The sequence below is a fragment of the Folsomia candida genome, unplaced genomic scaffold (assembly GCF_002217175.1).
Source record: "Folsomia candida strain VU population unplaced genomic scaffold, ASM221717v1 Fcan01_Sc007, whole genome shotgun sequence".
Classification (NCBI taxonomy): Eukaryota; Metazoa; Arthropoda; class Collembola; order Entomobryomorpha; family Isotomidae; genus Folsomia; species Folsomia candida.
Genome location: NW_019091199.1, coordinates 5,835,227 through 5,858,407, shown reverse-complemented (window position 1 = coordinate 5,858,407; position 23,181 = coordinate 5,835,227). Strand labels below are relative to the sequence as shown.

The 23,181-nt window shown below is 38.8% G+C and overlaps 5 protein-coding genes across 10 annotated transcripts; 2 read left to right on the top strand and 3 right to left on the bottom strand.

The window, feature by feature from the left end:
- Window positions 1–12: 12 nt before the first annotated feature.
- Window positions 13–2,850, bottom strand: LOC110852691. Its single transcript, XM_022100801.2, has 7 exons — window positions 2,472–2,850; window positions 1,648–2,393; window positions 1,448–1,572; window positions 1,004–1,350; window positions 417–923; window positions 239–345; window positions 13–182 (listed from the first exon to the last, which is right to left on the bottom strand). The coding sequence occupies exons 1-7, from the start codon at window positions 2,746–2,748 to the stop codon at window positions 39–41; spliced, it is 2,253 nt and encodes a 750-aa protein (XP_021956493.2). The 5' UTR covers window positions 2,749–2,850; the 3' UTR covers window positions 13–38.
- Window positions 2,851–2,981: 131 nt separating this feature from the next.
- LOC110852023 (methionine synthase) lies at window positions 2,982–9,753 on the bottom strand. Of its 2 annotated transcripts, none has more exons than XM_022099983.2 (29): window positions 9,404–9,753; window positions 9,102–9,238; window positions 8,806–9,010; window positions 8,603–8,739; window positions 8,398–8,521; window positions 8,126–8,260; window positions 8,003–8,044; window positions 7,810–7,937; window positions 7,640–7,734; window positions 7,474–7,574; window positions 7,274–7,403; window positions 7,018–7,210; window positions 6,870–6,944; window positions 6,743–6,808; window positions 6,391–6,670; window positions 6,293–6,313; window positions 6,156–6,220; window positions 5,928–6,044; window positions 5,749–5,859; window positions 5,564–5,683; window positions 5,255–5,485; window positions 4,994–5,162; window positions 4,716–4,918; window positions 4,454–4,625; window positions 4,221–4,376; window positions 3,953–4,146; window positions 3,748–3,881; window positions 3,308–3,680; window positions 2,982–3,234 (listed from the first exon to the last, which is right to left on the bottom strand). In XM_022099983.2, the coding sequence occupies exons 3-29, from the start codon at window positions 8,879–8,881 to the stop codon at window positions 3,142–3,144; spliced, it is 3,741 nt and encodes a 1,246-aa protein (XP_021955675.1). In that variant the 5' UTR covers window positions 8,882–9,010; window positions 9,102–9,238; window positions 9,404–9,753; the 3' UTR covers window positions 2,982–3,141. The 2 variants fall into 2 exon arrangements, with proteins under 2 accessions (XP_021955675.1, XP_021955674.1); XM_022099982.2 differs by having other exon boundaries at window positions 9,143–9,238.
- Window positions 9,754–9,990: 237 nt separating this feature from the next.
- On the bottom strand, window positions 9,991–12,795 carry LOC110851823 (DAZ protein 1). Of its 4 annotated transcripts, none has more exons than XM_022099734.2 (7): window positions 12,628–12,795; window positions 12,379–12,505; window positions 11,968–12,090; window positions 11,574–11,871; window positions 11,318–11,471; window positions 11,173–11,238; window positions 9,991–11,095 (listed from the first exon to the last, which is right to left on the bottom strand). In XM_022099734.2, exons 4-7 carry the CDS (start codon window positions 11,843–11,845, stop codon window positions 10,652–10,654), a joined length of 936 nt encoding a protein of 311 aa, XP_021955426.1. In that variant the 5' UTR covers window positions 11,846–11,871; window positions 11,968–12,090; window positions 12,379–12,505; window positions 12,628–12,795; the 3' UTR covers window positions 9,991–10,651. The 4 variants fall into 4 exon arrangements, with proteins under 4 accessions (XP_021955426.1, XP_035710021.1, XP_021955425.1 ...); XM_035854128.1 differs by having other exon boundaries at window positions 11,968–12,035; XM_022099733.2 differs by lacking the exon at window positions 11,968–12,090.
- Window positions 12,796–12,960: 165 nt separating this feature from the next.
- Window positions 12,961–16,202, top strand: LOC118436321. The gene is made up of 6 exons (XM_035854130.1): window positions 12,961–13,126; window positions 13,218–13,326; window positions 13,545–13,796; window positions 15,262–15,295; window positions 15,374–15,443; window positions 15,806–16,202. Exons 1-6 carry the CDS (start codon window positions 13,037–13,039, stop codon window positions 15,929–15,931), a joined length of 681 nt encoding a protein of 226 aa, XP_035710023.1. The 5' UTR covers window positions 12,961–13,036; the 3' UTR covers window positions 15,932–16,202.
- A 205-nt stretch (window positions 16,203–16,407) lies between these two features.
- On the top strand, window positions 16,408–21,786 carry LOC110851895. 2 transcript variants are annotated; one of them, XM_022099827.2, is made up of 6 exons: window positions 16,408–16,551; window positions 17,581–17,736; window positions 19,192–19,606; window positions 20,186–20,710; window positions 20,792–20,947; window positions 21,045–21,786. In XM_022099827.2, exons 2-6 carry the CDS (start codon window positions 17,590–17,592, stop codon window positions 21,686–21,688), a joined length of 1,887 nt encoding a protein of 628 aa, XP_021955519.1. In that variant the 5' UTR covers window positions 16,408–16,551; window positions 17,581–17,589; the 3' UTR covers window positions 21,689–21,786. The 2 variants fall into 2 exon arrangements, with proteins under 2 accessions (XP_021955519.1, XP_035710020.1); XM_035854127.1 differs by lacking the exon at window positions 16,408–16,551 and adding an exon at window positions 16,856–16,873.
- Window positions 21,787–23,181: the final 1,395 nt, after the last annotated feature.

The window sequence follows — 23,181 nt, the reverse complement described above, 5'->3', positions numbered from 1 at the left end:
GAGGAATCATATTCCGTTAAATATATCTCCATTTCAATTTAAATGCTTCCGGTGTGAATAATTCGGCCATCGTCGCGCTGTAGTTTTGGTTTTTTATTAACCATTTTGCTGCAGCCGGTAAATGAAATTTTGTCAATGGTTCGATTATCGTGGATTAATGAGCTGGCGCCAAAGTCACTGATCTACGGAAGCATCAAAATTAGTATTGAAGTACTATGTTAACATGTAATTAATTTACCTGCGTATAATCGAACGCAAATTTTCTCAAATACGGGATGGAGTTAATTCCATATTTAATCGAGGCGTCCGTGATACTGCTTTCACTCAGATCGAGGCAAGTCAAACCTGTTTGATGCGAAAATGTGGGGACAAATCTGTCACGTAATTTAGTAATAACTGATTACTAAACAGCTCACGGGTCAGTGAGCCAACATAAATCCTCTCCTTTTGTTCTTTAGACCCAAGTGAAATATTCTTTTGACTGTGCAACTTTTCCGCAGGAAGTCCCGTAACGCCCGAATCAGTCACATCTTTCCATCCTCGTAGGCGGAGTTCTTCCAGAAGTGGCATTAATTGACAAATCAATCGAAAATTATCGTTCTTGCCGAACTGTGTCCATTGATTCAAGTTCAATCGGACCACTTTTGACAAAGTAGTTGCCAAGTATGTAAACCAGACACGATTCATATTACAATCGATTTGCTTGGTTCCGTCAACCTTAATCGTCCCGGAAATGTCGACAGCTCGCAAATTGCAATGTTTCCCTCTCGACTGGATGGCAGGCATGAGTTTGTTGTAATCAAGCCAAGAAGTATTTCGAGCAATAAATTCTTCCAAAAATTGGAGGTGATGGAGAAAATTTATATTTTGGTAGTCTCCCTGAGGCCCAGAAATGTTGAGGGACTTGAGTCGTGGAACTGACACTGAAAATCAATTCATAGGTTTAATTATTGGTAAATAATGGGTAACATTAGCAGTTAGTGACTACTGACTAGTTAATCACCTTGCTTAATTTCACAAGTCCTAAAGATTACATCGGTAAGTGGAGTATCTTCAATTTCCAACTTTTCTAGTCGTCCACCCTTTCTCACCAGGAAATAGGAGATGGATTTATCATCCACTTTACAATGATTTAAAGAAATTCCTTTCAACATGGACAAGTTATCAATATCGGCGAGCGTATGCATATCCGCAGGAGAAATGTTACTCCACGAAAAGTCCAAGTATTGAAGATTTCCTGTGTAGCCAAATCGGTCAATGTAGTTCTTCAAGGGCTGGATAGTCCATCGGGGCTTTAATCGTGTGAGTGGGTCTTGCTCTTCTTCGGGAGGATAGGTCAATAAAACCGATCTAAATCCATCAAAGTTATTTAAATGTTAAGCTTAATATATTAACTCCTTTACGGAATTTTTATATGACAACTATAAAATTATGAATAACTAATTACTTCAAAGTACCACCACACCATTTGAGAAGACTCATCAGCGCGTTGTCATTAAGGTAGCAGCTTCGTTCCACACTGATCTCTCTCATATTTGCAAATGTACCATTGTAAAAATTGATTCCGTAATACTAAGCAGCAATTCGGAAGAACATACAACGTAAATCATAAGTTTGAGCAAAACATTAAATTTCTAAGCATAACACCTTCTTGATTAACTCTGCATTAAACGGGTACATTTCCGGTGTCCAGCGAACTAGGAATCGTGACAGGTTTGGACATCGTGACAACACTTCCACCAATCCAGTAAGCGTCATAGACTTGTTTTTAATTTCCAACGATTTCATCATGGACCCATGCTTCATCCAAAATTGAAGCTGAATTGAATCCATCAAATCGATAAATAGATTGGCTTCAATTCTGAACTTTGTCCAAATAACTGGAGACTCATTGAACAATTGAAGCTGATCTTCCCAGCTGTTACTCGTAATCACGATGACTCCTAAGCGATCCGATACGACGGGGTTTGTGGAAATCACCTCCAACCACTTTTTACAGACACGCCGCATCGGGAGTAACTCGGCCCAGTTGAAACTTTGGAATATCTTTGGCAGATATTTATCCCCCTTTCCTTCCAAAACTTTGCTGACTGATCCCCGACTTAAATTGGAATTGGAAATGCATCCGCGGCTCCGGCTCGCCCTCATTCCAGGACTAATTCTTCGCATGGATGGAGACTCGTCGCGATGTCGTCGAAGAAGACTGTTCGTGTAGGACAGCAGACTAATTCTTTGTGGCCCTTCGAATTCGTTGGATCGATCGTTTGCATTGTGATTTGGAGAGTCAAAAGTAAAACTTCTGCGGGCTGCGTCAAGATTTTCGAATCTTATTCCTTCTTCTCCAGTTGTGGATATCGTTGGAGTTGCGGTAGCTCCTCTCCCCCTCCGTGCAGCTGTGGGTTAAATTATTAAACACATTTTAATCACAGGGTGGTTATAATTGACAGGATACTTGTGACCACTTTTTTTACCTACGAGGGTTGCCCTCTGTGTTACTGCCCTACGAGTGGAAAGGTCACTCAGTTCAAATCGACGAGTCGATCCTACTCGAGACCGCACTCCTGGGATCGTGGATGGGATTGAAATTGGTGGCGTTCTGGGTATTAAACTTGATGGAGTTTGGTAGGTCGTTCTTGGAGGTGGGGCGATAGTGGGTCGAAGAGATCTTCTGCTGATGGATCCAGTGGATGGCTCAGTTCTGAACGTGACTCTTGCAGTATCCGACGCCGAAGGTTTTCGAGAAGGCATGATTCGACGGTAGTCAAGCGGAAGTAATAATTTTTAAAATACTAGAATTTTGGTACGGCATGTAGGAAGAAATGCTCGTTGGATAGTTATATTAAATACGTAAATACATAAATATGTTGATGATGAGGATGATTGTGGATGGCGTGCATGTAGGTTCGCTAATAGAGATAGAGATTTGGAAATATGTTTATGGCTTCCTTGATGGGAAGGAAGAGTTGTCTGGGGAAACAAAATTGTTAGATAAGATATATATTTCCGATTTGGCAAAATAGATCATGAAATCACCGAGTATGTATGCATACAACACAATATTAACCTTTAAACTATTTAACAAAACAGTTGCAAATTGAAATACTAATGGATGAATTGAAAACGTTTGTTGTTAACTTAATACTACTCTTCATCTCGATCGTACGCCAGTTGGATGTTGAGCCACTTTTCTATTTCTGGCACTCCCATTTCCTTTCGGGTGGAGTAATCTTGAATCTGTAACAGAACAAAAGTTGATGATATGTCAGTTTGACATAAAAAGTAATATTTCAGAATGGTATTATCGTACTTGGTCCTTTTGTATTTTTCCAACCGCAAAATAAGTGCTTTTAGGATGGCTAAAATATAAACCGCACACCGAAGCTGCTGGTTCCATCGCCAGCGAGTCGGTCAGCGTTATTCCTGTATCTTTTTCGATATTTAACAACTTCCACATGGTCTTCTTCTCCGTGTGGTCGGGCTGGCTGGGATAACCCGGAGCAGGGCGTATTCCTTCGTATTTTATACTTAGTAAATCTCCAGCTTCGAGGGCTTCTTTGGAATTGTAACCCCATAACTCGGTTCGAACTCGGAGATGTAATTCTTCAGCAAACGCTTCTGCCAACCTGTCAGCAATAGCTTTTGCCATAATGGAGTTGTAATCGTCCAAGTTTTTCTCAAACCTTTAAAATATTTGTTAAGATTTACACTTTATTTCCCAATAACATCTGTATGGTCTTGATTACATACTTTCCAACGATTTCGGAACACCCAAATCCAGCAGACACGGCGAATACTCCAATGTAATCAGCAATGCCTGACTCCACAGGGGCGATAAAGTCTGACAAGCATAAATACGGCTCGGTACTAACTTCCTTCTCGGCCTACATAAGAAAATTCATGTTACACTTATACGAATCATATATCGTACAAAATCTTCCAAAATTAAAATTACTTGTTGACGAAGACCGTGAAAGACTGCTATCGGCTCAGATCCGGTTTCACTACCAGGTGCGTAGATTAAAATATCGTCTCCTTTACTATTTGCAGGATAAAATCCCACAATTCCATGTGCTGCTAAACTCTTGGTTTTAATGAATTCACCAAGCATCTTTTGAGCTTCGTCATAAACTCGTTTAGCTTCTTGACCTGTACATAGGCATAAGTAAAATAAAAACAATATCCATAAGCATGTAATCCCAACAGTAATTCGATAATATTACCAATTGTAGGATCGTTAAACAACTTTGGAAACCCCCTGTGCGGGTATTTTCCTCTGAGTTGCCACACATCAAAGAACGGCTTCCAATCAATGTAATCCAACAGTTTATTTAGATCATAATTTTTATAGACCGCAGTTCCAAGTAAAGAAGGTGTTGCTGAAAATTAACCACAAAAAATAGGTCAACCATGATAACTTGTATTTAATAATCACACATGAAAAGTACAGGCTTACTGGGACGATAATCATTCCAATTGATATTCAATTTCTTTTCCCTTGCTTTTTCAATCGACAAGTATTTCCTTTCTTTAAGATTATCATAATGGTCTTCTCGAATGTCTTCATATTCATCTTTGATATCTTCCAAGAATGTGTCGCGATTCACTTTATCCAATAGGGCGGAACACTGAAGTCATTAAAAAATACTAATTTAAATGTCTATTATTTCATGCCCGCATGACCTCATCCGTTTCGGATGATCATATTTACTACTTACCACAGACACACTCTTCGATGCATCAAGCACATGCACAACTGGATTTTTATATCGAGGAGCAATTTTCACTGCAGTATGTTGCTTGGACGTTGTGGCTCCTCCAATTAATAACGGAACTTGGAAATGGAGGCGTTCCATTTCTTTTGCCACATAAATCATTTCGTCGAGCGATGGTGTAATAAGGCCCGATAATCCAACAATGTCTGAAATCCAGAAAAAAAAGACATGATAAATATCTCAATTGAGCATTAACTGTTTAATTATATAGTGATCCGTACCAGCCTTTTCCTTGATGGCTACCTCTAAAATCTTGTCACACGGACACATTACTCCCAAATCAATTACTCTGTAATTATTGCATCCTAATACAACCCCAACAATATTTTTCCCAATATCATGCACATCCCCTTTGACCGTGGCAAGGACAACTGTTCCGTGATTGTGGGCCTACGAAAGTATGTACAAACAGATAAATATTGAAATAATGAAATGTTTCTCTGTTGTAAATTCTACTTTGATTGTTGATCATAAATGTGTACCTCCTGCGACTGCGATTTATTTGCTTCCTCGATAAATGGAATCAGGTATGCCACTGCTTTCTTCATCACTCGTGCTGATTTTATCACTTGAGGTAAAAACATTTTTCCGGAACCAAACAAATCTCCGACTTGTCCCATACCGTCCATTAATGGTCCTTCAATAACGTTCAGAGGGTGGCCATACAAGGGACGACATTCTTCTGTGTCCTCAATAATATACTGATCAATTCCCTGGATAATAAATAAGCACAAATATTGTAAGAATTGGTCGTGAATTATATTATCAAGCTTTCACAAAAGCATGCATACCTTAACGAGCGCATGTGCCAAACGCTCTTTTACATTTAATGTTCGCCACTCTGCCTCCTTTTCTTCCTTTTTAGCTGTTTTCGCATTTGATTGAGCATATTCTAGCAATTTTTCAGTTGCCTAAAAACAATAGGTCATGAACAATAACTGGATAAGATTCAAATTAAGAGATTAGATAATCTCACTTCAGGATCCTTATTCCATAGAATATCTTCAGAGAGCTGCAACAATTTTTTGTCAATGTCGTCATATAATGGAAGCATTCCTGCGTTCACGATTCCCATATCCATACCCGCCTAGAAAGAAGAACGAAGATTGTTTAAGAGTTTTTATTTATCAAAGCAATTTACAGTTTTTTTCTAACCTTAATTGCATGGTACAAAAATACTGAGTGCATGGCTTCACGAACAAGGTCATTTCCTCTAAAGGAAAACGAAATATTGGAAACTCCGCCGCTAATTCTGCATCCTGGACATCTTTTCTATGAATTAATATAACATAATATGTATGTAGATTAATGTTACTATCCTAAATACGAGTAAATAAATCTATATATGTAGTTTGGCTTGATGCGACTAAGTAATAAATATACCTTGATTGCAGTACACGCTTCGATAAAGTTTTTTCCATACTCATTGTGCTCCTCCATGCCAGTCCCTATCAAATTCAGGCTATTACAATAATTGGTACGTGGAAAAGTAATGCACATTTATGGTTAAAAACACATACCTAACGTGAGAATGTTTGGATCTAAGATTTAAATAAATGTACGTTATATTCAAACTGGGAGATATTTTTATAAATATAAATTATGTTAAGATTTGTACCAAAGATGACATCGTTGGGATTGAATCCTACTTTATCCACCAAAATTCGAAAAGATCGTTCACAAATCTCCAACTTTCTGTCCACTTCAGTTGCTTGCCCTTGTTCATCAAAGGCCATGACCACAACTGCTGCCCCAAATCTCTTTACAACCTTTGCTTTTGCTACAAAGTCAACTTCACCTTCCTTCAAGGAAATCGAGTTAACAATGCACTTTCCTTGAGTGCATTTTAATCCGGCCAAAATTACGTTGAAATTTGACGAGTCAATACATAATGGAACCTGAAAGGTAGACAAGTACCGGAATAGTCAGCTTAACATACTGGTTTAAGTATTTGTTATGTTGTATCATACCTTTGAAATCTCTGGCTCTGAGGATATCAAATTGACAAATTTACCCATCGCAAATACGCCATCCAACTGAAAAAGGTATTGATTGATATTTAAATGGACACTTGCACTAAAACCAAGACATTATTACCATTCCTTCATCCATATTAATATCCAAAACTTGGGCTCCGTTTTCAACCTGCTTCTTTGCAACACTAAGGGCTTCCTGCAATATCATAACAATACTAAAAGTGAGATACAGTAAATATAGAAAAACAATAAAATTGTTATTTTCTTACATCATATTTCCCGTCCTTTATGAGTCGACAAAACATCCTGGACCCAGCGACATTGCATCGTTCACCAATATTTACAAAGTTTGTGTTTAACCCAATTCTCATTGGTTCTAGTCCTGAGAGCATCATGTCGTCACTGAACCTCTTATGACCCGATTCACGAGGACTAATGTTCTTCACGGCGTTAGCGATGGCTCTAAGAAAGACGAGATACTGGTTAAAACATTTAAGCGAGGACAAAAAACTGGGATGATCTTACCGAATGTGAGCAGGAGTAGTTCCACAACAACCACCAACAATGTTGAATATTCCGTCCTCAGCAAATCCCTTTAAAGTTTCAGCCATATTTTCTGGCGTTTCATCATACTCGCCGAAGGTATTGGGAAGACCTAAACAAATTAATTGAAAAACGTGTCAAGAGTCAAGAGTAAAGATTAATAAATATATTGGTCCAAATACCAGCATTTGGGTAGCAAATTACAAATTTGTCCGTCATATCGCCAAGCCTTTTTATAAATGGTCTCATTTCTGACGCTCCAAGGGCACAATTTAGCCCAATTCTGTAAGCACAAACTGAATTATAAAAACATGCTACGAAATATATCATATTATTATCATCACTAACGCCATGGGGTTGGAGTGCGTCACGCTTATCACAAACGCTTCAGGAGTTTGCCCTGATAGCGTTCTTCCACTTTTGTCTACAATAGTTCCAGAAATCTGCAACAAGTAAATTTATATATAAAACAATAATCAAAATTAATAGGGCCGTTAATAAGTAATGATAATTCGCACCATAATCGGCACGGGAGAATATCCTTCCTCCTCAAACAGCTCCTGTATGGCAAAAAGAGCAGCTTTTGAATTGGCCGTGTCGAAAATGGTTTCGACGAGTAGAATATCAACGAGCCCATCCAAGAGACCTATATGACCCATCATATCTTGTTCACGGGAATTCATATCAAACACTATAACGAAATGAACTGACCTTTAGCTTGTTCCTTGTACGCATCTTTTAGTTCATCAAAAGCTATTTACAAACATTAAGCAGGAATTAGCCAAGGACAAGTCTCAATGCAAAATAATGTTTAAATGCTATGCAAGTTCATACTTATATTTCTATACTCTGGCTTCTCAACCGATGGAGAAATGGATAGCGTTCTATTCGTGGGTCCTAAAGCTCCAGCTACGTATTTTCCTGATTCTCCTTTATTTTCTTCCAGATATTCCTTGACAGCTTGCTTGGCTTGAAATTAAACGCAAAACAAGATAAAAGTAATCAAAATTAGCCAACCATTTCGCTACAGAAATCATTTCATAATCACTTCAATCACGGGGAAGATGAAGAAAGATAATTGTAAATTGTCGTTCAAATTTACTAACCCAATTTCGCTGCTTCGAGATTAAGTTCATACGCAATGTCCTGAGTGGCATAATCCAACTGAGCAATCCTTGTCCCCGAGAACGTATTGGTCTCCAATATATCTGCACCAGCTTCCAAGTATTTCTAAAATAAATTCATGCATGAAATTGAGCAAAGTTTGTATGTATGTATTTGCAAAATTGATGTTCATAGAAATCCACCAACCTTATGAATGTCAATTATTATTCTTGGCTGAGTAATACAGAGCAAATCATTATTTCCTTTCAAGGATTTCGAGTGATCTTTGAAGCGTTCTCCTCTGAAATCTTCTTCTTCTAATTTTTCTCTTTGAATCATTGTACCTGCATAATGCATAACGAAAGTATATGTTTACTACCTTGTCCATGAATAGCAAGACAATTTCTTACCCATTGCTCCATCGATAATCAGGATCCTTTTTGTCAGATCCGACGCGAGATTTTCTCCCGTTTTGAGCTCCACCATGATGATATTTCACAAATTATTAGTTTCTTTGACTCTCGTACAAATTAAACTTCAAAGTGGACACAACGTGGTTTGGAAATTGTAGTAGTACAGCTATGTATCTGACTAGCCTGGTCTGGTGAACAAAATCTGAAATAAAAAAAACACCTCGTGTAGCAATAAACTTTCCTTCTTGCCTCGTCCGAGATTAAATCTTGTTATGCAATTATGTAAATTATACTTATTCTCTATTCTACTCTAAGGCAATTCTGGCTTTGATACCGGTCTTGTACTGATAAAAGAAGTTGAGCAGAACAGACTGACACGCAGGCAGAGGGTGATTCTTGTTTGACGATCCAATGTTCAATCACAATCCCACTGCAAAGCCATAAACAATAACAGTCAATTTAAAATAGAGTATAACTGGCTTAGAAGGAATATAATACATCATCAAATTTTACAATACATCCTACACTACAAAATCAAGCAAAAATTCAAAAATGTATGTCACACCACATGGTCAGCAGAAATGTCAAAATTTACCTGATTGATTCCACCTTGAATTTAATTCTAGGAGTTGTCTCACAATTAGACCACGACGGTGAACACAATTACACAATTAAATTACGATATCATTCATTGAGGAGAATCTCTTCAAGTCTGCTACACAACAGGTGGTTGCTTCAATTCCTACCTATATATTTGAGCAGGAATCAGATACACCGTGATCCGTATTTATCTCACATTAAAGATTAAAATAGAGCCATAAAACACTCCTTTAGAAAAAATACACAATTAGTATGAAATAAAGGTTAAAAAAAATATGTAAAAAGTTAAAAAAAGAACGAGCTGCAGGAATGACAGCTCACCGACTGACTGGATTGTGGATACAGATGATTAAATATGATGGTTTACTGAACTCCACGCTGCTGCCTGCTGCTCGCTCCAAAGGTTCAATATTTTCTCAATTTCTCACAATAATGAAATTCATATAGCGTCATTTCATCATTTCACTTAAAGCTATATAATTTAATAGCTACATTAAATGCAATATGTCCATCCAGACCATCGTAGCGTGTGCAGGAAAAAGTCAGGTGGTAATAAATAATTTCACATGAAATGTAAAAATGTTTTATATTCTTACCCGATCAACTTCCTCATAAGGATAGTTTATTTTTCATGTTTCAAGGTGTAATATTTTTCACATATTTAGCATCAGGATAGGTAGTCACTCACACTGTTTGGTTGTTATTTGATACGATTGAAGTATAATTCATTATTTACGTATTATGTGCTGAACTACGGTATAAACTAGTCACTTTTCCAAAGATTTTCTCCCACTTGTTCAGTTTTTTAAACCAATTATTCCACAAGTCGTGGATTTACATTTAATAATGCAAGGTACAAAAGAATTTTGGGGTTTAACAAATGATTACCTTAGACTAAATTAACAATTTCTTAGTTGCAGTGTGTACTACAAATCTACAGTACATGCCATTTTTTTACGTTACTTAATTATTATTACAGTACATGTTCTACTACATCACAGATAAAGCAGTTGTCACATTTTTTATACTGCACTGCTAAATATTCTAATTTGCAAAAGTGTTGAATAAATATTTTGTACATTTTAGTTGTGGCACATTTTGAGATAATATATATACGGTAATAAATCTATTCATTTTTTCATGTCATTCACTAGCTAACAACGTGTGACGATAGTATCTCCAATATCTTCTATATGAATGTAAATTATAACTTCATTGATGATTGACTGACTAGCTAATAAGTTTACACGATCCAGTTGACTGAATTGAGTTGCTGACATTGCGGCATTGACGGCATTGATGGCATCGGTACGAATATGATACTCCCGTTCGGTCCTTGAATAGCTTGTCCCATTCCGAGATTTGGAACCGTGTAAAATTGACCCATACCGTCAGTCACCTGAGTTGTCGACGAGTAGCCGTTGGCAAGTCCTCCGTTAGAGTACCCGTTGGTGAGTCCGGTCGAAAGTGCGTTTGAGATACCATTTGAGAATCCACCATTGCTAAATCCGTGTGTCTGTTGTTGAAAATAGTTGTCTTGAATTGGCACCGGTGGCACAAAAAATTCCCCTTGTGGGGATTGTCCAGGAGCGTAGTAGTAAGAATCAAATGGTGGGGGAGAAAAAGTTGAAGAGGCGCCGATGGAGCCTTGCGACCCATAAGTTACGTTTTGCCGTTGCATCATTGGCTGAAATTGTGTGTAAAAGCACTAATGGTACAATTGTGCAATGTTATTGACTAATTTATTAAACACGTTAATATTACCTGTTTCTTTACGGCGGGAGCAATATTTAACCGACGGTCGCGATGAACTATGGGTGCCATTTCCTGCTAACAAAAAATTGGAGTGTACTTTGACAGGCATATTAAAATTTGAACTACATATTATTACATCTGATGGTTTTAATACCCGATGATTCATGGCGTTGAGAAGCCGTTTTGCTTCATCCTCAGTCTCAAAAGTAACAAATCCATACCCTTTAGAAACTCCGGCACGGTCCATTATAATCTTGGTTCCCCGAATTGCACCAAATTTAGAAAAGAGCTGCATCAACTCCGATTCACTGGTGAAAAATGGGAAGAATTTGTTTTCACAATCACAACATACATACATACATATAGTAAAATATATAGAACGACTTATAGAGCAAGGATGCATGTAGTACCTCGTTTGACATGAAATCCCACCGACAAAGACCCGGTTGGGAATCAACGTCCCATACTTCGGTGCTGTCATTCCTCCTCCTCCTCCTCCATTCTCAATGTACGATGTGGAAGTGGGTTGCTCAACTTCACCGTCAATGCTCCGGTCGGAAATTGGTGTCGAAGTCAATGGTCCGCCGGAATCAGTACCACACCCAACAGTGTTGGACTCGAAACCGTTGTAATTGGAATTCGTGCTGGAATTTGAAAGATTTCCGTTCATTTCGACTTCCATCTTGTGTTCTTCTCTGTCAATCCTTGCTGTTGGAATTTGGTACAAAAAAGATAAGAGTATGGTTACAGTGCGAAACAAAATATCCGTAATAGTCGAGTTACAAATTGTGACGGAATACCAACCAAGCAAAGCGATGATACGGAAACAAGAACAAATCTCAGTCAGTCAGTAATCCAACGAACGGCAGTGACTGTAGGAAGGAAACGTCAGGAAAGCAGCAAACCAACGCAACAATGAAACACTGACTGAAAGCGATCAATATTATTAAAAGATAAACGGCAATAAAGACCACTAAACCAAAGTGCAAAGCACACCACAGCCGTCACCCAAAATTAATAAAATTTATTAATTATTTAATAATCTACTAAACGGTTTTCTAAACTTCATCAAACTTGACTTTGCATAAAATGTTTCAAACAGGTCCGTCCGTTGTCACGGTATAGAAGGAATGATTACGAACAAAACAAAATAAAAACGCTTCAAAAATTTCGAACCCCCCAAAAAAATAAAAATAAATATACAAAATTCCTCACCTCTGGATGCAACAGAACCGCAAATTTTTAGTGTACTGATCTTGTTGAGACTCCGTTGTTAATTCTTGCATTCAGCACAGCTCTCTATATTTTCCCAATTTCCTCCTCTTCAACTTTCTCTTCCGTCCTGTGGTAGTCAGAAATGGGAAAAAAGATCGAGTTAAAAAACACACTATTTCATACACGAGGTCATCCTTCTTTCTCACCCCCCGTGCACCACAAAGACCACGCACCCAGTTATATACATACCTGCCAAAAATGTTGTCCAAAACTTTCAAGAACTCTGAAACTTGAACAAGAGAACTAGAAGAAGAACGGAGAGAGACGACGTCTTCGTCTAACGAAACGCAAAACTCGACTGGGCGGAATTTTCTTTCCTCATACTCATCTCCGTCTTCCTCCTCTTCTCCAAAACCAGCCAAATGCAGCTGACTTGTCCACTTTCTCCGTTGGCATAGCGAGTAAGCACCCCGAATTTTTTAAAATCTTTAATTTTGCACGAAACCCAGGGACGATTTCTTAAAACGACAAAAATTTGGCCCACACGGAACTTGCAAAATAATAATAACAACACAAGACTGCAAAACTTAATGAGCGCCCAAACTATGTGATGATGTAACAGATTGCAAAAATCAAGTCGGAGCAAAGTAAGAATTTGATGGAAGCCGTGATGCCGGAGAAAGTGGGGAAAGTCCTGTTAATAATAACTGTTTTCTTGAGTCTGTGCATGTCTGGGGGTGCGAAACAGGTAGAAAACGATGTGATGATGTGCTAGAAAAAATATGAGAATGATCTTTTTTATGGTGAGAATTTTATGTACGAATTGGTTTTATATATAGTGCATCGATTCCAAAGTTGGGAGTCCCTGCTTGACCAATGAGGACTGCTTTTACTATGAGGAATTCCACTTATACTGCAATAAAACGAGAGGAGTCAATATTTGCGGGTGTAAGTGAACATTTCACGGATTTTCAAAATGATTTACACACTAGTAGTTAAGTTATCATCATGGACAGGTTCTGATTTATGGGCGAGATCGTTTTTATTACTCGAGTTGACTTTGTCATACAGATTTTTTCAGGGAATGTAAAACGATTCGACTTTGTTTTCCTTGAAAAAAACTAAATTTTCGACGTTTTTTTTTTACTTTCTCTTGTGGCCCACAGTTCAAGTGGAGAGTTACGCCGGTCAGGCGGAAGTTGACAGGGACTGTCCCGGTGAAGAATTTAGTGCCGAAGCTTGGTCCAACCCTGTCGGGGATGACGTGATGCTGGACAACTCGACGGGGATCGACTGTCTGCGGTGGTGCTATTTCACAGAGACGTGTTTCGCCGTCGTGGTTCGAGATCATAAATGTTATCTTAGGAATGACAAGTGCTTCTCGAACTTGAGAGATGCTCCCGGGGCTGTTTTAGGAGGTGGGTACTTACATACATACGGAATTATGCATGAATATAGCTTTTTTCGCATGATGAACAATGTTACCACTTGTTTTATAATAAGAGCTCCTCTCGTCTACAAAGAATGACCGATTTCGTGTTCACTCAGGTCGTCTTTTCTCTTTCTCAAAAGACGACGACGATTCTATTAAAAAATGCGGAGAAATTGAGAATATGTAATGCATGTGTGCAACCACGTAACGACTTTAGCTCACCACACCACCACTACGACGCAGTATTACAACAGTTCATTCTCTCTCTCAACTTTCTCTTCTTTCCCACTGGAGCAGTACTACGTTTATATTCCTGGTAGCTAGCCGCATATGGCATGCTGTTCCTCGCCTTTTGAGATGGGAAAGGAAGACAAGGAGGGAGAGAAAGTGAGTTGAAAACGCTGTTGAAATTGGTGCTGAAGTGGAGTCAGGAAGTGGAAGGAAAGCATTTCATTTGATGGTTGGTCTAGCCGTGGTGTTGCATTTTGCCTTAGGAGGGGAGCTTGCGAGGTTGATAATAACAGATCTTGGTGCCCTTTGGATATGTGGTAGGGACCCATGAGTGTACTAAAACCCTGAAGTAGTTTGACTCCATGGCCACATTTGCGCCCGCCACACCCACTCAAAAATGCCCAAAAAACGCTTTCACTCGAGTTTTCACTCACTCAAATCCACGTCAAAAATCCAATTTTACTCGGATTTTGAAATTTCTTTCACCATTATACTCCCAGATAGTTGCTTTCTTCAATCCAATATCAAACTCAATTTTATTGATGATTATTTCGCAAACATAATTTGTTTTGTTGATGACTACAACAATGCTCATTCAGAATTTTAAATTTTAAAAATACTAAAAATTTCGAAAAAATTGAGTTTGATATTGGATTGAAGAAAGCAACTATCTGGGAGTATAATGGTGAAAGAAATTTCAAAATCCGAGTAAAATTGGATTTTTGGCGTGGATTTGAGTGAGTGAAAACTGGGGTGAAAGCGTTTTTTGGACATTTTTGAGTGGGTGTGGCGGGCGCAAATGTGGCCATGGAGTCAAACTACTTCAGGGTTTTAGTACACTCATGGGTCCCTACCACATATCCAAAGGGCACCAAGATCTGTTATTATCAACCTCGCAAGCTCCCCTCCTTAGTTGCACTCACTCCAACTTTTACTTTTTTCCCATGTACGTACCAACCACACCATTACAACCACTACTACGGGCACGTTGCATTACATTTACATTCGTGTTAGAAGAGAGAGAGAGAAAGCGAGAAAAGAATGGTTTTGGGAGAGAAAGTTTGTAGAGAGAGAGAAAGTGGGTGAGTGAGTGGTGGTGGTCGTATGTATACATTTTGTATAAAGCCACCCCATAACTTTCTCTTTTGAGTCTCAAGGATGGTCATAATGTTGACACTAATGTCTCTTTCACTCTTCGTAATTTCTTCTTCCTTTTACAGTTATGAGCGTATTGAGGGAAGACTATCATTGTGGGTGAGTTCAAGTTTGAGCAAAAGAAGAAGGAATTTCGTAAGGGGTTATTATTACTATATCCCACATACAAATCTGTAGGTGTCACTACCCCTTCACGAGGAAGCGGTCAAATGGGCATCGCCTCTCCTGGACGCCGGATTGTCCCGAGGTACGTACATATTGTACTTATACGTAGGCAAACTTATTTCTGTCACGCCTCAATGTGAATTCATGTCTTTGTCACACTACTCGCATCGTGTCCTTGTCCTGTGTCAGTCGGATGGGTGCAAGCAATTCTATTTCTATTCTATTTTTTGTGTGTCTCGCTTAGATAAAATGATGTGATATGTTATGTACGAGGAGACCACTTTTGTGGATCCGTATCAATACCAATTCCCCTTTTATTTTACTTTATTGTAAATTGGACAATTATTCTATTTTATCTTCCCTCATCATTTATTGCTCCCGAGGAGTTGTACATATTTTATACTAATATGGATGGCTTCTTTCTTCTTTCTTTTATGCATTTAGAGCCAGTTGGATCGAAACCCTTATCGGTGCTGTTCACCCAAAGGGCTTTGTGTTAAATGTGTGGATGGAAACACGCCTCCTCCACCGGTACCGAGGAACGATTTGCATTTGAAACAACTTCCTTAACGTCAAGGATATTTATCAAGATGTGTGCACAACTTATGTACATATGTACGTATCAAGAGGTAAACTGATCACGGGTAGAGAACTGTCTGTGCAGCAACAGGACTATTACCAATGCCGATAGTGTAGATATAGCTTAACAGCTTAACCATATGTAAATAACTTTATCAAGTTTTATTCAGACACGTGTGACGTATTTCTTCAGTAGTGGGTTTGATGTATGTACATTCATATGTAGAATTATTAGTGCTATCTGCATGTTGCTTTCAGAATCTAATTAATAAAATTAGTGTAATTGTCCTATCCACACTACAAATGTGTGTACAAATGAAATGATGAAAAATGTACCACTTTGTCTCAATTTCCCTCACATGCACATAAATAATTTCCGAACAAAGCACTGCCTTGATCTGCACAACATAATCCTATTCGTGCATGTATTTTTACATACGTTTTTTAACGACCCGGTCTCAACGTTCGTACGGATTCGGAACCATTTTAAAACTATTTTTAGTCATTTCGTCTCATACACATACACTTCCATCTTTTAAGTAAGACGTGCGTGCACATTCATTTTTCTCTCCGAAATTTTTACAAATCATCTCCTCGTATTTATAAATTGGGTAAGTTTTCAAATTACTAGGCTGGTCAGGTAATCATTAATTTGGAAAAAAATACAGTTGTAATTCCTCCAAAACTATCCGCGTGTGTTATTTCCACCTACTAAAACTTAACTTATTTTCTCTAATTCCAATCCTTCAGCTTGTTTGTGGGTGGGTGGGTGTGGGAAAAGCAATTCAGCCTTCGACTTGAAAATCTCTCTCTCTCTCGAAGCTTTTAGTGATCCAGACCCCTTGCACTATGTGCCAAGCAGGCTTGGCCTCCTGGGGTCTTCTGTCCCATATTTCAAGCAGGAACACAAAACTTCCGACAGAAGAACACAACGTATAGTATATCACTTGCTCGTGTTATTACCGAAGAGAAAACCACTACCAACCGACTTTAGCAGTGGCCGCGGAAGCGAGGGCAATATCCCCACGGGTATTCGATGTCCCCTTCATCTGCCCATGTTACATAAACCCCTCTCTCCCCTGTCCTACAATGTTAATATCCCCAGATGTCCCCACTGCTTCCGCGGTCACTGGCCTTTAGTTCACTGCTACAACTCACTGTATTTTCTGCAAATCCAAAAAGTGGTGGAAAATTTCTCCGGAAAGGAAAACACACTGCTTTCTCTTGTCTCTTGGATTTGTTCTTTTGTTCACTTGGCTTATTTTCACCTTTTCTTCAAACTCTTTCATGTTGACTGCATGGTTGGTTTGGTGGAACAAAAAAGTATAAAAAAAACTTGCGGGGGGAGAATATCAACATCATAATTTCATTGTAACAAAAATATATCGTATTAATTTGGTGGGATGGATTTATACAATTCGGAAAGAAGTGCAACACCCCATTATTAAGATTTATCCCTTCTTTTGAACCCTGCCCAAGCAAGTGTCAAGATTTGCGTGAAAATAAATTTATTTTTCTCGGCTAATCATATACTTGACTCTTGTGCATAGTTTTTCTTCTTCTCGAGAAGAAAAATTATGAGATTTTTACATTACTTATTATTATTATTAGTGATTATTACATTACTTATTATTCCGCAGAAATGAAATATGGCTGAACGGGGGAAATGCCAAGTTTGTTCGAAAACTTCGGAATCACGATGTTCTTGGTGTCGTCTCGTGTTTTACTGCTCGAAAGCACATCAAAAGCAAGATTGGGAGGCTCACAAGGCGACTTGCAATAAAAAGAAGTATTCGGTGAGAATATAGTTCACATTATTTTTTTAATATTTTTTTTTTACTTGAAACTTTGTATAAAAGTATGAAATGAAATGTTAACAATGCAGAGAAATCATATAATAGACATAACCAGGCATATATTGTATTTTGTAACTTGGATAGATTCTTAGCAGTGGCCGCGGAAGGGTGGGGACAGAGGGACAATGTCCCCACGGTTATTCGATGTCCCCATCATCTCCCCATGTTATATAAACCCCTCCCTCCCTATCCTACAATGTTAATGTCCCCACTCCTTCCGCGACCACTGCAACGTAAAATCCTGTAAATGATGCATAAAGCTCAATGCACATAATTCTGATTCTTGCTGCAGAGCGGCTTTGGTCACCACAACGCATTTGCATATGTGTCCAGTCCACACAGTCATTTCGAAAGATTTATACTACTCTGAGGGATGACGACCCCGTGTCTAAAGCGCTATAAATGCTGTGTACACATTCGCGTGAGAGGAAGTACCCGGGTATAATTCATGGGTCAATTTTGCAATTCTAAATTTTGCAATTTCCATATGCATAACATATTCTCATTTTGTTTTCCCTTTAATTTATCGTAACTCCTCTGGGCTTACATGCATGACTTTGTAATATAAAATTTGATATGTGCTTACAAAACCTAGAGATGAAAAACCTTCCGGCTAGTCACGATTTGCTTTTTGGATGGTATAGATAATCTGGATTAGTATGTACATATACCGGTTACACAATGTTCATATGTCATATGCACGAAACAGCTTTCACCAGTCGACTCAACCGTAACCCGCAAGTAGCACATACTATTTTACAAAACTACATATACCCACTAAGGAACATATACATACATGACATGTAAATCAGCCACCTTCTGCTGCTGTGCTCCAGCATCCGGTTGACACGATTTTTCCAGCCTGTATCCCACCCAATGCGAATATCTAACTTTTCAGAAAATAAAAATGAATGTTTCATCCACTTTTTCGAATTTATTCCATCCAACCAGCCCATAATGATACATAAAGCAGATGGGGAACGAACAATCTACATGCTCAGTCAGTCAGAAAGAGTGCAACAGCGATTTCATCTCATTCATGGCGAAATTGGTCCGAAGAAGGAAGGACTAGATAGATACGTACATATCCTTTTGAAAAATCGGACCATACCCGAACAGCCATCACTCCATATACCAACCAATGCAGGGCATTATGATAGAATAAATTGTAAATTGTCCGTGAAAAAGTGGAGCCAATTTCCTCCCCGCTTTGAAACGTCCTTACACCACTCCGCATCTCATTCGAATAACTTTGTATCGTTGATCTCAATATGGAGAATGACGTCTTTGAAATGCAATTCGGCATGGAGCCGTTCAAAATAATTATCGTCATCAGGCTCAAAGAGAGAGAGAGAGATTTGTATTATTATTATCTCCTCCCGTCATTATTTTCAGTTGGAGTGCAGCGAAACGGTGGGTCGTCATTTGGTGGCGAGCGAGGATATCAAACCAGACTGGATTCTCCTGAAGGATCGACCAATCGTGCTAAGTCTGAAAGCAAACAGTTTGGAGTTCACCCCGCACAAGATCTGTTTGGGATGCTACAAAGAAATAAAAGTTGATGACGACGAGTCAGACTCATCATCAACTGATTCTTCTTCCTCCTCCTCCTCCTCGTCATCAGAGTCTGAGGGTGAAAGTGGTGGTGGGAAAAGGAGTGAAAGCAGCCGGAGAAAGCAGGTCTGTTCCAAATGCGACCTACCCGTCTGTTCCAAGCAATGCGCTTCACAACACTTTCACAAAGTGTTGGAATGTCGACTCATCTCTGAAGCTCCCCCCTTCGCACCAGAGCTGAAAAGTGATGAGCAAGGTAAATCAATGGATTGTTATTATTGGAACTCAATTATCCAGTTATACAAAGACATTGGGTGTAAGTACTGTGGCCGCGGAAGGGTGGGGACAGAGGGACAATGTCCCCACGGTTATCCGATGTCCCCATCATCAGCCCATGTTATATAAACCCCTCCTTCACCTATCCTACAATGCTAATGTCCCCACAGCTTCCGCGGCCACTGATTGAATGTATGGTCGTGCTATACTTCTAAATGCAGACATTCTCTCCCTCAAAGCAGCAATGATGATCATCTCCGTCTCGCTTTGCTACGCGGAAGGGAATCATTCAGTCATAATTTCCCTCAAAGTTGAGATATATGTAACGACTCTAGGGAAATTTTAGGGGAAAAGACGACCACAATTTTCCCAATTTTCTCACATTAACTAAACTATGTAGACCCACATTAGAAAAGTGGAGAAGGGTTCCCTCCAGGGAATTAAAAGACGAGCAGATCAAATAGTCGTCATCGTCAAGTCTACTTAAAAATGATGCTGACGCTTTATTTATACTGTGCTCATAGGACTCTCGTGATGACTTTCTCTCTACTTTATTTAGGCTCAACTGGGAAAAGTGGGGCTGCCACCAATGCCATCACCAATGTTCGTGAGACAATTCTCCGCAACTTAATTTACTTTCGGTGCATTTTGCTCAAATTCGCTTCCCAGACGCAATGGGATCAGATGATGAGTCTCCAATCACAAAATGATGAAGAAAGTCGTCAAAAAGACGGCGTAGTAATCCCGCTGCCACAGTTGGAACGGACGACGCGAGTTTTCACCCTGATCAAGACCATTCTCTCCCACATCAATCATGCCACGATTAATCAAGTGCACAAACCAGATATTCATAAAATTCTCGGAATTCTCGACATTAATGCGCTTCACTTTAATATCTCGCAAGAAATCGAGCTCACCGCACTTTTCCCCACTTTCTCCATGCTCGAACATTCGTGCGTCCCGAACGTCAAGTTTTATCTCAGTCCTACCAACACCACCACGGTCGGAGGGACCGCTGGGAATGGATCTAGTGGAAAATATGTGGTGGAGCTGTTCTGTCGATCCGCAGTCAAAATCAAGAAGGGTATGTTGCCAAACTAAACTATTGTGGAAGGTTTTGGTTACATACTTACGTGATATGTAACAAGGTGTGACTTTTTTTCAGGCGAAAGTTTGGCCATTTCTTACTCAAACTTGATGTGGAATACGGAAAAGAGGAGAGAATTTCTCAAAAAGGAGAGAGGATTTTTCTGTAACTGCGTCAGGTGTAGTGATCCCTTTGAGTTGGGGTCGAATTTCTCCACCATCATTTGTACCCAAGGTATACATATTTAAATATGTAATTTATCTCCTTTCTGATACGTAGTTTGTTTCAAGGAAAATATCTCTAAAGCTGTTTTTCTAACTGAAATTACTAGAAAAGTGCAAAGGGTACGCCGTCCCATTTCCGGTGACTCCTCCAACTCCAGAAATGCAGTGGAAATGCACCAAATGTAACAAGATAACTCCACCCTGGCAAGTTAAGAAGCTGGATTCTCGTCTCTGCGAAATGGTGTCAAAGACCAAACCCAGCCTGCCAAATTATAAGAACCTCGTCAGTAAAATGGATGAGTTAGTCCATCCTGACTACTACCTGAGTTTCGTCATAAATCATTCACTCGTTCAATTATATGGCGATAAGGATGGTGAGAATGATTCCGAGGATGAAAACGTGAGGATGCACAATGCAAAAATGCTCGAAGACAAAGTCGCCCTTTGTAACAGGATTGTTCAAATTATTAAAAAATTAGACCCCGGACTAGCAAAGTTGAATATTTACACGGCGGTTATCTATTACGAGATGCAATCCGCAATTTTGGCGATGGGTGGGGGTGAGGTTGATGATGACTTTAAGATTTTGAGACATAAACCCGAAACGGTGAAATTGGCGAAGGTATATTTGCAAAAGTGTGTGGATTCGTTTAAATACGAGTTGTTGGACGTGCCGGAGAATAAGCTGAAAAATTTGGCTTTGAAAAAGATGGAATACTTGAATTTTATTTTGACCAAGTTTAAGCGATGAATGGATAAACGTGTGAAGCCAAGATGTTGGTTAATTTTTACGCAATTTCATATTTGTGAATTTCTTTTACTGTCAAATAAACATACATATTATGCAAACGTTGACTTGATTAATTGCTATTAAACACGCCATGTTAAAGTAATAAAGTGAGGCAAATTGCATGGAAGGTGCACACTATCCACTGCCCAAGAATGAGGAGAAAGTTAACCGGATGTGCTTTCCCCAACCACGGTATCCTGTTTTATGAACGCATTTCCTGAAATTAGAAGTTCATACCTACACAATAATAAAACATTCGAATTTTCTGAATAGATTTTCGCATGTTTCAAATTGAAAATGCATCAAATAAAAAATTTTTAAAGCTGAGAGGAAAATTGAAAATTCAATAAAGTGAAAATTAGTAATATTAATTTTTGTCATTGACGTTCATATTATAACTCAAATGAAATGTAGCGATTTGATTCCAAAATACAGTTTGAGTGGTACAAAAAATAACTTTATCACACGTCATCTGTTCAAAGAACGTGGAACTTTTGTTTGATATGTGTACACTTAGGTCCTGGCTGCTACAGCAGTTAGTGAATTAGTTAGTTAGTTGAATCTTATACTAATTTTTGTATTTACAATTTGTTCGAAGGAGGGGGAGAAAAATGTAGGGGAATTTAGCTTATCTTATCTCGGGTGGGAACGAAGACGGGGAAGTTGTCATTTATGCTATCAAGTCCAGTCCGGAGACCTGCCTAACCCGAAACGAGATAGTTCGACCTCGACGACAAGGACGAAATAATAAGGGTCATCAATTCATCAGTATCATCGTTGGTAAGTTATTGTTAAGAAACAGACTATTAAGTAGGATGCATTAAATACATATGAATTTGTCGATTTTGGTTAGGCAATTTGTTCTTATGTTCAACGTAGGTTAAAAAAACTCAATGAAATCGAAGTTGGAAGATTTCTTAGAATCCATCAGGACTGTGTGACTCATAAAATGCCCATTCCCATTTTTTACACCTTTTTTGACAGGTAACAAAAATAATTCTTTATGCCGGTGTTTCTTATGCATATGGTGATGATGAGTCATTTATTCTTCCTGTCATTTTGCGATAATTATTAACTTTAGCATCGCAAATGCTGTTTATATCGTCCAGTCCACAGATGAACCACTTCAAAAGTAGTTGTTTCAAGTACAACATAATTGAGCCTTTCCTCTCTATCTCTTCTAAGTTCCAACCCTTTTTATGAATTGTTTTTATGAATTGTTTTTAGCTACAAACAATGCTATCCTTATGAATGATTTGTTTCTCTTGTACATCAATTCAGTCCAGCTAGAAGAGCAGAAGATCCAACTCTAAACCCAAGCCAGACCAGACCCAAGCTGTGAAGAAGGCTTTCTTTCATCTCCGAAGACGGAAAAATGATCCTATTTTCATACACCGGCCATCCGACTAAACCCTCTTCGCCCTGTACCCATACATACAACACCATTTACTAAA

Coding starts and splice junctions, on each gene's coding strand:
- LOC110852691 (XM_022100801.2), bottom strand. CDS start 2,748: ATGCCTTCTCGAAAACCTTCGGCGTCGGATACTGCAAGAGTCACGTTC. Junction 924..1,003: donor GACTTGTGAAATTAAGCAAG/GTGATTAACTAG, acceptor ATTGATTTTCAG/TGTCAGTTCCACGACTCAAG. Junction 183..238: donor TTGCGTTCGATTATACGCAG/GTAAATTAATTA, acceptor ATGCTTCCGTAG/ATCAGTGACTTTGGCGCCAG.
- LOC110852023 (XM_022099983.2), bottom strand. CDS start 8,881: ATGGTGGAGCTCAAAACGGGAGAAAATCTCGCGTCGGATCTGACAAAA. Junction 6,221..6,292: donor TCCAAACATTCTCACGTTAG/GTATGTGTTTTT, acceptor TGAATTTGATAG/GGACTGGCATGGAGGAGCAC. Junction 6,045..6,155: donor AAGCGTGTACTGCAATCAAG/GTATATTTATTA, acceptor ATTAATTCATAG/AAAAGATGTCCAGGATGCAG.
- LOC110851823 (XM_022099734.2), bottom strand. CDS start 11,845: ATGGAAGTCGAAATGAACGGAAATCTTTCAAATTCCAGCACGAATTCC. Junction 11,239..11,317: donor TCAACGCCATGAATCATCGG/GTATTAAAACCA, acceptor ATTTTTTGTTAG/CAGGAAATGGCACCCATAGT. Junction 11,096..11,172: donor CTCCCGCCGTAAAGAAACAG/GTAATATTAACG, acceptor ACACAATTTCAG/CCAATGATGCAACGGCAAAA.
- LOC118436321 (XM_035854130.1), top strand. CDS start 13,037: ATGGAAGCCGTGATGCCGGAGAAAGTGGGGAAAGTCCTGTTAATAATA. Junction 13,127..13,217: donor TGTCTGGGGGTGCGAAACAG/GTAGAAAACGAT, acceptor TTTTATATATAG/TGCATCGATTCCAAAGTTGG. Junction 15,444..15,805: donor GGACGCCGGATTGTCCCGAG/GTACGTACATAT, acceptor TTATGCATTTAG/AGCCAGTTGGATCGAAACCC.
- LOC110851895 (XM_022099827.2), top strand. CDS start 17,590: ATGGCTGAACGGGGGAAATGCCAAGTTTGTTCGAAAACTTCGGAATCA. Junction 19,607..20,185: donor GCTGAAAAGTGATGAGCAAG/GTAAATCAATGG, acceptor TACTTTATTTAG/GCTCAACTGGGAAAAGTGGG. Junction 20,948..21,044: donor CACCATCATTTGTACCCAAG/GTATACATATTT, acceptor TGAAATTACTAG/AAAAGTGCAAAGGGTACGCC.